Source organism: Alnus glutinosa, chromosome 2 (assembly GCF_958979055.1).
Source record: "Alnus glutinosa chromosome 2, dhAlnGlut1.1, whole genome shotgun sequence".
Lineage (NCBI taxonomy): Eukaryota > Viridiplantae > Streptophyta > Magnoliopsida > Fagales > Betulaceae > Alnus > Alnus glutinosa.
The window spans coordinates 22,000,026-22,012,289 of NC_084887.1; the positions used below are offsets into that span (position 1 = coordinate 22,000,026).

The 12,264-nt window shown below is 36.7% G+C and overlaps 1 protein-coding gene across 1 annotated transcript in view; it reads left to right on the forward strand.

The window, feature by feature from the left end:
* The first annotated feature begins 1,109 nt into the window (after nucleotides 1-1,109).
* LOC133861715 (tripeptidyl-peptidase 2) overlaps nucleotides 1,110-12,264 on the forward strand; it is a 45,354-nt gene continuing 34,199 nt past the window's right edge. The window contains exons 1-14 of the mRNA XM_062297511.1: nucleotides 1,110-1,507; nucleotides 1,910-1,988; nucleotides 2,073-2,146; nucleotides 3,175-3,284; nucleotides 3,402-3,482; nucleotides 4,122-4,208; nucleotides 4,284-4,426; nucleotides 8,928-9,078; nucleotides 9,183-9,305; nucleotides 9,522-9,605; nucleotides 9,723-9,910; nucleotides 10,031-10,205; nucleotides 10,302-10,423; nucleotides 10,520-10,599. Of these exons, the coding sequence (XP_062153495.1) occupies nucleotides 1,168-1,507; nucleotides 1,910-1,988; nucleotides 2,073-2,146; nucleotides 3,175-3,284; nucleotides 3,402-3,482; nucleotides 4,122-4,208; nucleotides 4,284-4,426; nucleotides 8,928-9,078; nucleotides 9,183-9,305; nucleotides 9,522-9,605; nucleotides 9,723-9,910; nucleotides 10,031-10,205; nucleotides 10,302-10,423; nucleotides 10,520-10,599 (1,837 nt within the window). The 5' untranslated portion in view covers nucleotides 1,110-1,167. The remainder of the gene's footprint in view (nucleotides 1,508-1,909; nucleotides 1,989-2,072; nucleotides 2,147-3,174; nucleotides 3,285-3,401; nucleotides 3,483-4,121; nucleotides 4,209-4,283; nucleotides 4,427-8,927; nucleotides 9,079-9,182; nucleotides 9,306-9,521; nucleotides 9,606-9,722; nucleotides 9,911-10,030; nucleotides 10,206-10,301; nucleotides 10,424-10,519; nucleotides 10,600-12,264) is intronic.

The following is a 12,264-nucleotide window of genomic DNA, read 5'->3' on the forward strand; positions in this document are numbered from 1 at the left end:
TTTTTAAACAGTAGTTTATCGTCTGAATTGGCCGTGCAAAAATATGTATGGCCAAGCAAAAACGAAAAAAAAATTCAAGAAGAAAATTTTGGCCATCGTAGCATCATTTTTGCGCAGCATTTTCATTAAAGAAATTAGATTTGATTATTTTCCTCTTTCGGATCTTGGGTACCACGGTGTCAGAAAAGAGATATGCTACTTTTTTAATTTTTGTTCAACTCTCGTTCAATAATTTTTTAAATAATAATTGAATTAATGTTTTTACATGTTAAAAAATAAATTCAATGATAGTTTTAAAAAATTATGTTAAAATTGAATACAAATTAAGCAGAACTTGGAGAAAAAACTTTTCTTTACATGAAAAATCAATAATAATGTTATCCCAACAAGAATGTTCCCTTCATAATGCAGCCTAAAAAGAGAGAACTGATGCGATATTCTTTTTTTTTTTTTATTCTTGATACGGTATTCTTTGTCCACATGATTCCCTCCCAAATTTTCTAATTGCTTTATTTAGAGAGGATGATGAGGTCTAACTAATTACAAAAAAAAAATAACTCTGCAAGTTGTACACATATTATGCAGGAGTGTAGACACATCGAGTAGAACTCATGAAGTGAGTTCCACATTCCCAATCTCCCACCACATAAATCCCACTTCATATATCTACAGTTGTTTACATGTTGTGCACAATTATTGTTCGTTATGAGAATAGATCATTTCCATTTCATTTGAAATAAGAAAGAGCTCGTTAGTATAATAATTATGAATAAAATTGTTATTTTAAATTTTTAGACAATTTTATCCTTACTTTTTTCACCGACCGACCCTTTCAATTCATTCGAAATGGAAAGCATCCGTTTGTACTAATTACATGCAGTTGCTTTGATAAAGCCGGGCGCACTAAACCGGTCCCACGCTATGATTGGAATTCCGGTCCGGGGCACATTTTTCACAAAGGGACATGGATGTCATACGTTACGTGCAAGGACAAACCATGTAATTTCACAACAAACGAGTACCTGGCCATCCATACCATATCCAAACGATCCAACCAAACCCACGCCCGCCCAGCACCGGCTCTCCCGAGTCCTCCATTCCCTGCACCAGCACACCACCCCCGCCACCATCCGTCGAAATTACCAAACCCACCCTCTCACAAAAAGCATGCAAAACCCCACATTAATGAAACTCACCGTTTTACCCTGCCCCCCTCCTTCGCTTTACACAACTGCATTTCTCTCGCTCATAATTAGAAGGGCGCCCAGCACAGGAAGAAGAGCAAGAAAGAGCGAGTGGAGTGGTGGTAGTGGTTGTAGGGTTAGGGCGATGCCTTGCTCTTCTCTTGGTGATACCAGCGGGGACGACAATGCGCGTTTGCGTAACTTCAAGCTGAACGAGTCGACCTTCTTGGCCTCCCTCATGCCCAAGAAAGAGATTGCCGCCGACCGCTTCATCGAGGCTCACCCGGCGTACGACGGCCGCGGCGTTCTCATCGCGATCTTCGGTATAAATCTCTGATAATTTCTGTTTCGTTCCAAAGAAAGGAAGAGAAAAGATTCAAATTCTAGAACAAGTTTTCGGGAAATGAGGCGGTCAGGGACTCAGGGGGACTGAAGCTTGGTTGGTGAATTGAATTTAAAAAACGAAAAGGATTTCTTTTCGGGGTTTTCCCCTTCAAATTCAGTTAATTTAATTTTTAGTATGTATTTATGGATGCATAGTAAAACCCAAATTTGCTGCACATTATAGTTCAGTTTGTTCTGATATTGCCGAGACAATATAGAGAACCAGGGACGATTTTTTTTTTTTTAGAGTAGGTGTAATCGTTTGAACTCTACTTATTGTGGTTTTACTGGTCCATGTATCTGTCATAGCTATTGAAATTATAAGAATGGTTTGTTTTCAGATTCTGGTGTTGATCCAGCTGCGGCTGGGCTGCAAGTTACCTCGGATGGGAAGCCGAAAATCCTAGATGTCCTTGATTGGTATTTATAAAGCTGCTTGAGCATACAAATGGTCTTTTTGAATTTCTTCTAGACAATGTTTGATCTGGGATTTTCTTTTTTCAGCACCGGGAGTGGAGATGTTGATACATCAAAGGTGGTGAAAGTTGATGAGGGCGGTTGTATTCGTGGAGCTTCAGGTTGATGTTATGATATTAACGAATAGTCTTTGGTTATAAGCACAAAATTTTTGTTGTTTGGTGTAGTTCAAAATCTTAGTCAACATAAACATTTTACCTGATCAACGGAAAACTAAGCAAAATGGGCGGAAAATATTTTACGCTTTTAAAGCTTCTCTCTTAAGGCATTGCTATTTTCTAGCCCATCGGCAGCTACCTCATCGATTTGGGTTGCCGCTGCCCCTTCATTGCTGTCTCCTCCCTCCCTCGATGCCATTGTTGTCTTCTTCGTATGCCATGTTGCCGACCTCGGTCACGGCTTGGGCAACCCTGTAGACAAATCCATGGAATCTGTGCCTGCGTTGTTGGTTTCAAGATCCTTAAGGTCACCAACATGTTGCAAGGCTCTTGCCGTGTGCTCCTCATTGATCTTGCTGGAAATGATCAAAAAAGATGTGCACTGACAATGCTTTCTACTCGTTCTTCATGGTGGTTGGCAACGTTCTTGACTTTGCTACTGGGTTGTGGTGGCCAGCAGTTGTGTTGGTTAATGATTTGAACACAAGCCCATAGCGTATAATGTTTTCAGATCAATTTTTTTGGGGTTTTAGCCAAACATCGGAAAATTAGTCATTTTCCGCCAGCAAATGTTGTAGGTCGAAATAAAACATAGTTTTAGTCACTTTATATATGCGTGCGTGAATTGAACAATCGATACAGCCCCAGCTTGTATAACGTGCATGACCTTTATAAATGCAATATATGTGGAGTGTTCCCTGATGTACATGGCAGAAACTGCTTGCCCTTTAGGACCTACATCAAATTCTGTATCTGAACCCTATTCTTCACACCTGGAGCATTCCCTGTGGTAAATGGCAGAAATAATGAATGATGCCTATATTTTACTCCTATGCTGTCAACTAGTGAAGTATCTTTAGCTGCTAAAGGATGTTGCCTCTTTGAAATTTGGAATGGGAACATCTCTAGATTTTGAGCCAGGTTCTGTTCCTGAAACTATCCCGCTTGGGTTTGAACAATAAATTTTGTAGGGGCTTCTTTGGTTGTCAATTCTTCATGGAAAAACCCTTCTGGTGAATGGCATGTGGGTTATAAGTTGGTGTATGAGCTATTTACGAACACATTGACTTCTCGGTTGAAGGTAAGCATTGCCTGTTATGATCCGTTTGGCCGATTATAAACTGCACTCTTTTTATCTCAAGCCTTACTGAAGTTATACCACATTCTTCCCCCCTGGCCCCCCTTTTTATCTTGACAGAAAGAAAGAAAGAAAAAGTGGGATGAAAAGAACAAGGAAGAAATTGCTAAGGCCGTTAAGCTTCTTGATGAATTTGACCAGGTGGCTGCACTATCTGCTTTTTAATTTTTTTTAGCATAAAGCTTATATTTGAAGTATGTATATCTCAGTCACACAATTTGTGCTTTTAAATCATACTGAGAATATTGTGTTCACAGGAGCGTTAATTAATTTGTAGAACTTAGTTTCATTTTTTCATGTAGAATTCGTCTTCCTGTGGACTTGGATTGTGTCTTTATATATTTGATTTGATTTGATTTAATAATTATTTAATTTTTTTTTTATTTTTTTTGTGGGCTGCAGGTTCCTTTACCCCCCCTTTTTTTGTCCCTTTCATCCATTCTTGCTGGATTGGAAATATTAGCTTTTTTTTTTTTTTTTTTTTTTTTTTTTTTTTTTTTTCCATTGTTTCATGCAAAGACAAGGCTATGATAATTCAACTAGAGTTCGTTTAGCTTTTGAGATGCAGTTCATTCCTTTGGCTAACGATATAGAATGATGGAATATTGTAAAATTGTAAATGCATCCGCGGTCAAATTTCTCTATCAAATGATAAAGTCTGTAGAAGCCTATTTGCCAACTATTCAACTATAATGTTTCTAGATATGTTTCACCGTGCTTGCATCGCATGCTGTGTTTCCTCTCATCTTTATGTAACTTACTATGATATTATCTTTCTAGAAACATACTAAAGTGGAGGATGCAAACCTGAAAAGGGCTCGTGAAGACCTCCAAAACAGAGTTGATATTCTACAAAAGCAAGCTGAAGTGGGTGCCAAGTATCTTAATGTTTTTCCCCCTGAGTTTCCATTGTTACTAAGTCGTGATGTTTCTATGTTTTAGAGCTTTGATGACAAGGGGCCTGTCATTGATGCTGTTGTGTGGCATGACGGAGAAGTATGGAGGGTTGCTCTTGACACACAGAGTCTTGAGGATGACCCAGATTGTGGGAAACTTGCTAACTTTGTACCCCTAACTAATTACAGGTATGCTTTGTCACTTGTGACTGTAGCATGTGTTCAGAAGATTCTTCATTAAGCAGAAGTAGGATGATGTTGAAAGGAAGTGAATAGAAATATAAAAAATGTTTGAAAATGCTCATCTAAGTGATATGCGTCTTCCATTTCAGCATATCACTAATAGTTCCTGTTATATATATATATATTTTTTGATGAATAATTCAGATCTTATTGAGAAAAAAAGGGTTAAACCCACGTACACGAAGAGTATACAATATGGACTCAACCCTATAAGTTATTACAATGTAAAAAACTAATCAAATCAACTAGATTTGTAGAGACAAAGTTAGGAACATTAACAAGAACCCAACCCAATACAGATCTCAAAAAGAAAGATTTTAGAAAGAGCATGCTTGTCTCACTATCCTTGAAAATACGACGATTTCTTTCTCTCCAAATGCTCCACATTAAGAGGGCATGAATAATTTTCTAGATAGCCTCTTTGGCATGTCCCCTCCCTTAAACTTTCCAGCAATGAAGTTTTTGGATGTTGTTAGGCATAACCCACGAGACTCCAAAAGGATTAAGGGTCAATTGCCAGAGAGCCGAAGTATACTCGCAGTGGATGAGAAGGTGATTAAAAATTCTTTCCTTCTTTTTTCCGATAGAGCACCTGAAATTTGCCTTTTCTGATCTTTGTCTTTGGAGAAATGAGAAAGAGAAGGGGTAGGAGTGTGTTGGCTACTAGTTGTATGGAGGAGGTACAATTGAAAAGGTGTACTTTAGGTTATAGAAATGCTGGGTGGTATGGAAGATGATTATTGGGATGAATTGCCCTTAGATTGGGTAATGGATGGGGATTTTGGGGAGGAGGCCATGGCTATTCGGGATGCCATAGAAGAGGAATTCCAGTTGATTGCGCGCCAGAAGTCTAAAGGATAAAGGGAGTTTCACAATTTGCATAGCTCCATCAATTACGGCGACTCGAAGATTTCCTCTGGGCGTAGGAAAGGCAAGGCACACATGTTGTAGGCTTGTTGTGGCTTGGCGGGTAGTGGGTAGTCTTGTTCTTAGTTGGGTCCTTTTGTAGTTTGATTTTGGTTTTTTCATTTTTTGGAGGCTTGGTGTTGTGAGTTTTTGCGGGTTAGCTTTGGTTGTTCCTGTGTACTTAGGGGCGTCTTATGCTTTCTTTAATAAAGTTTTCTTACTTATCAAAAAAAAGAATTGCTGTGTGGTAGACCCTCCAGACTCACAGAAACCATGAAGAATTACAAAGAAAGAGGAAGGGTTTCCCTAACAGGTTCTTGAACCACAAAATTACAACAAATAAATGCTAATAACCTGATAAACAACTCAATGAGAATGTGCATTTCAGAAATAAATGATCCTTGTCTTTTATAGTATATGCTCGTTTGCCAAATATCCAGCTTTTGATTGTCCTGCCCTTGGAGTTTGTGTACCACGTAGCTTGTGATGTTCCAATGATCTTCCAAATGCAATGGAGATAAAAGAGACATCTTCTATTTAACTTGGGACGTTGAAATGATAAACTGACCCCCTAGTAAACTATAACCTTTCCTCTTCAGTCATAGTTTAGTCCCTTTGCAAGAATATGATATGTCTCCTACGGTATGATCCCATGATTTTTGGGCTTAAATAATTATGCATTAATAAATAGGAATTTTTGTCTGTTAGGGATAAGAAGTCCTTATTTGCCATTATCAATTAATAATGAGACCTGTCCAGTAGGCATTAAAATTCCTTACTTGCATTTATTTGAGACCTTGTCCATTAAGGACTAGGAACTTTGGGAGGTCTATAAATTGTAGTTCCCTATGGGCTTATTATTTCAAAAATAAAAATTAAAGCTTTCTGATATGATCTCATAATTTTTGGGTTGAAATATTTGTGCATTAATAAGTAGCAATTCTTGTTCATTAGGTATTAGGAGTTTTGAGAGATCTACAAATTGTAGTGTCCTATGGGCTTATTTTTCAAGCAGTAAATTAAAACGGTCTTAGAGGGTTAGATCATCTCAAAGAGATCTAGGAGTTTAGATCCCCTTGAAGTGATCTCTCTTCTCTCTCTCTCTCTCTCTCTTCTTTTTTTTTTTTCCTTTTTTTTTTTTCTCAATTTCTTCATGTACAATTCATAGAACCCTAGGATTCTCTTAGTTGGTATCATACGATTGCCTGCATGCCATGGCTTTCGAAAACAATGAAGAAATTGGTAAATCGTATATATTATAAAATTATATATACGATTTACCAATTCTTTAATGACCAGATTTCTAATTCTCCCTTCATCATTTTTTTTTTTTTTTATGAGTAAGAAAAATTTCATTAAAAGCGCAAAGTGCGATCAAGTACACAAGGAGTATACAAGAACGACAACTAAGAAGAAGAGGAAAATAATACAAGAAAATCACTATAACTGATCACTAAAGGAGCAAGGAACACAGTCGTCCAAGAGTACAAAGATTAAAAGAAAAAAGAAATGAGCTCCTCAATGGTTCTTTCTTTGTCCTCGAATTGTCTATCTTTCCCTTCATCATTGGTAAATTGAAGCATTTACCAATGACAAATTTGGGATAAGAACTTTATGGTACATCGAAGCATTGGTAAATCGTATATATTTAAAATTTTCAAATGAATCGATAATGATCAAATTCTAATATTATGACATGATATTATATAAATCACAAGGTAAAAGATAGTAGTGGGCTTGATGGTGGTGACATGAATCATCTTTTTTTATGTGAGATTAAGGAATCCCGACATGGGGAAGGATTAAAAAATGGGAATCCAATTGGGGAGCAAGAGGGGAAGGAAGGTAATGGTGATAGTAATATAAAAGAGGTGAAAACAATGTATATTTGTAAAAGCGTCTTGAGGAGCGTTTGTTGTTTTTGGTTTGAAAAAGTGTTCTGATGTGACATAAAAGTAAAAACTGCTTTTGTGTTTTTGGTTGTTTGTAAATATATTGTTTTGAGAATTTAAAACAAAAATAATTTAACAAATATAAGATCTTGAGAGGATAGGATATGACAAGAAGATGGCAAAAAGGTGAGAGGAAGAGGGAGAGAAAAATAGAGAGATGAGAAGGGTGAGTACTTGGAACCTTTTAGAAAATTATGACTAAATCTCAGTTTTTTTATTTTTTATTATATTATTATTATTATTATTATTATTATTATTTATTTTATTTTAAATCTGGGTTTGGTTTTTTTTTCATTTTATTTTTTATTTTTTATTATGAAAACGTTTTCATTAAACTTGTTTGGTAATGGTCAAAATTAAAAACATTTTTTAAAACACAAAACACTTTTAAAATGTGGATCCCATTAAAAAAAGAAGAAGAAACTTTCCACTTTTATATAACATCGTAATAGTTTTTCAAAGCAAAACCAAAAGATACTTTTCAAAACTATTATAAATCATTCTTACAATCATCTATTGTACCAAGCATAAAATATTTTAGGGAGTATTTTACACAATAAGCAATGAAACCTTGGTCGAATTGAACTTAACTCTTTTTTTTTTTTAGACGAGCATCAAAATATGGAAACTTGAAGTTGCTGAAGATTATTATATTACATGTTTGCCCCCAACTTTGAAATAGTGCTGAGTACCCTTTGAGATCTCTCAGATTAGCACATTTAAAAATGGGATAAATGCAAAATTGGTGGTCCCTGTGGTTTGAGGTTTTTACAAATTGCTTCCTGAGTTTTGAAAAGTGTAATGATATTACTCTTACTTATCAAAAAAAGTTTTAAAAGTGACCAAAATAAAAATAAAAATAAATAAATAAGTCACTGCAATTAGAGAAATTGACAGATTTCGTTAAGGGCCACATCGACATCAATCATAATGTGACATATGTCACAATATTGGCCAACCCCTTGACCAAAACTACAAGAGGAACTTCCTTGCAGGTAATAGATCGAGTCTCACCTTTTGAAACCAACAGTTGGACAATGCTAATCAAAGAAGTTGAAATTTCCTCTTCATCTAATTGAGAACCCTTTTTTGTTTATGTACAAGACAACATAATTAACCAGTTGGAGAGAGAAGCAAAGGAGCTTGCCTTCAACCTACTGCAAGAAGACATATATGATTTACCAATTATTATCACTTCATTTGATAATTTTATAATATATACGATTTACCAATGCTTTGATGTACCATAAATTGGTAAATCATAATCTGACTTTATAATAGGGGACACATTTGATAAATTTAACTTCAATATTTTAATCCAACTTAGCTTAATTCCCCAAAATCTTCCTATTAGGAAATGAGCTGGGGTATCACACATGGTATATGAAATTTTGTATGTTGGATTATTAGGCACTGAATCAAATATTTTATCATCCTTGAAGTCCGATTGTTTTTCTATTTTTTAGCAATTATTTACTTATTCCTGTTTGGTGTTCTAATTTTCAATTAATTGTCTATAGTTGGTGATGTTGGACTTTATAGATCTTACTATTTGAATGTTTTTAACTCTATAGAATCTAAATGTACAGGATTGAACGGAAGTTCGGTGTGTTTAGCAAATTAGATGCCTGTACATTCGTTGTTAATGTGTATGACGAAGGGAAAATTTTGAGTATTGTGACAGATTGCTCCCCTCATGGCACTCATGTTGCTGGCATTGCTACTGCTTTCCATCCAAAGGTGCCATCAGATAAATTCTTCTTATGTTTAGCCATCCACTGCATTTTTTTTTTCTTTTTATACAGTGACCCGTTATACCTTCTGTTGTATGTGCTTGTTTTTAGGAGTCCTTGTTGAATGGTGTTGCGCCTGGAGCACAGTTAATTTCTTGTAAAATTGGAGATTCACGCTTAGGTTCCATGGAGACAGGGACTGGCTTGACTCGGGCTTTGATAGCTGCTGTGGAGGTGCCTTATGGTTTATTTATATTGATTACATATTTATCTACAATGAACAACATTTGGAATGATTTTTGTGTTTTGCTAAGAGGAAGGGGGGGGTAGTTGGATGCGTGCGTGAGTGCATGTGTGCTTTTTACTGTATTATGCACTGCAAGTGAATTACATTCAAGATTTGTTATGTTATATATAATACTTCATAACCATGGCCAACACTTTTTGCAGCATAAGTGTGATCTCATCAACATGAGCTATGGAGAACCTGCATTATTGCCAGATTATGGTCGATTTGTTGACCTTGTTAATGAAGTATCAAATCTTAACCTTGTGAACTCATGTGGGATGGTTATTTTTGTTTATTCTTTTCCTTCTTTTGTCTTTCATGCTCTCTAATATGCTATAAACGTCTGTTGGTTTGAAATTTAGGTGGTGAATAAGCATCGTCTGATATTTGTGAGTAGTGCTGGCAATAGTGGGCCGGCATTGAGCACTGTCGGTGCACCTGGTGGTACTACTTCAAGCATTATCGGAGTTGGTGCTTATGTCTCTCCTGCAATGGCTGCTGGTGCTCATTGTGTGGTTGAACCTCCTAGTGAAGGGCTCGAGTACACTTGGTAATAAACTTATTTTGTCTGGCTTTGAGCTTATAACATGAGTTCCCTGCTTTTGATGCCCTTAGGTCTCTGTTCTAGCTTGTATTTAAGTGAAGTATAATTGGCTTAAACTGCATGCAGGTCCAGCCGAGGGCCAACGACTGATGGAGATCTTGGTGTCTGTGTAAGTGCTCCTGGTGGGGCTGTTGCTCCTGTTCCTACATGGACTCTTCAGCGACGAATGCTCATGAATGGAACATCAATGGCATCTCCATCTGCCTGTGGGGGAATTGCGTTACTCTTGAGTGCAATGAAGGTCTTTTGATTTGGAGTACTTTTAGTCATGATTTTGTCTGTGTCATCCTGCTGCTAGTTATGATGAAGCTTCTGATATTTGATATTTTCTAAGCAGGTTGAGTGCATTCCTGTGAGCCCCTATAGTTTAAGGAAGGCTCTTGAGAATACGGCTGTTCCCGTAGGTGGATTGCCCGAAGATAAACTAACCACTGGACAAGGGCTTATGCAAGTTGACAAGTAAGATTTTGTGCTCTTGACCTTTGTTCATTTGTAACTTTAAGACATAGTTTGACGTCTATAATCATAACTATCCAAAACATTTCTTCATGACAGGGCATACGAATACATACAAAAGTCCCGAAATGTTCCGTGTGTTTGGTATCAAGTAAAGATTAATCAATCTGGAAAATCAAGTAAGTTTAGGTTCTCTCCCTCTCTGCGCCATAGAATCTCTATGTGCTTCTAAAGGATGAGATTTTCTCTTATGGTTTTTGGTTTATCAGTAGTTTGAGATTTATTAAATCGCCAATTATCCAAAAAGCTTAAGCAGATAGGAAATAGTGAATTTAATAATTTAATTAATATTCTAACACTTCTCCTTATGTGTGGGCTCAAACTCCCCTCAATAAGTGAGACTCAACACGTGAAATATTTAATTTAAATAATGATGAACTCCCTTTCATCTTAGAGTTTTGGGAATTAGGAGTTTGCTCATTGTCAATTAGGCTCTTTTGGGATAATGGTTATGGAGGGATGTTGTGGAGAGAGAGGGTTTTTGGCAACAAGTAGTGTGTAAAGAAATGGTAGTTTGGTGGGTGGTTGGTGCTCAAATGTTGTAACTGGGCCATATGAGGTGAGTCTTTGGAAATATATTAGGAGGGGCTAGGATGCCTTTTGTTTGTATCGAGGTGGGTGATGGCTTTTGAGCTAGGTTTTGGGATGACGTGTGGTGTGTGGATCATTCTTTGAAGAAAACCTTTTTGGAATTATTTTGCATTGCAAGGAGTAGGGATGCTATGGTGGTTGACCACACATTTGGTCACAATGACGAGATGCAATGGGACATGGATTTTATCAGATTGGTGCATGATCGGGAGGTGGAATTTGTATTTCGTTAGCATGGGTCGGGGAGATGAAGATAATTTATGTTCAATTCCTTTGGAAAGACGATCTTTTGAGGTCAAAACTTTTACAAAGTTTTCTTTCCCAACATTGATTGCTCATTCCCTTGGAAGAGCATCCAGAGTTTTATGGTTCCTTTGAGGGTGTCTTTCTTCACTTGGACAACATCTTTATGAAAAATTCTCACAATGGATAATCTACGCAAGCATTGCATTATAGTGATGGATTGGTGTTATATGTGTAAAAAGAGGGGGGGAAGTTTTGATCACCTCTTTCTTAATAGTGATATTGCAAGAGAGTTGTGGAATTTGGTTTCTCAGATGTTTGGAATAGAGTGGATGGGTGGTGGAGCTCTTGGCATGTTGGAAAGGAAGGTTTTGTCGGAGTGATTCTAATATTGTTTGGAATGTTATCCCGTATTTAATTTGGTGCATTTGGTAGGCCTGTGCAAGCAGTTACGGTTAACTGTTATTGGCTAAAACCACAACCACAACCGCCTAATGCAGTTATTGAATTTTAACAACCGCAACTGCTCCGCTGAGGCGCTTAGCAGTTATTAAAACCTATAACTGGCGGTTTGAAAACCACTTTTTATAAGTGGATTTTTAGAACTTTTGGGCCGGTTTTAATTTTTTCTTTAAAAAAATAATAAGGGCTTTTGGACCTTATATAATCATAGACAAATTGATTAATCCGAGTAAATCAAACAGAAACCAGAAAGTTCAGTACAACCTTCTGCAAGAACAAATCAATATGCACCCACAGATCTGGTTTAGATTCTTAACCAAAAACTATTCAATAATCGCTTATTAGATACTAAAGAATCAAATGTAGCTGATATTCTATTACAAACAAAAAATTCAAAAATCCGTGGAAAAGAGGAAAAAAAAGTGCAAAATCTAATAATCTAAGTTGATACACGGCTAGTCGCTACACAGGCCACGACTACACTGCTG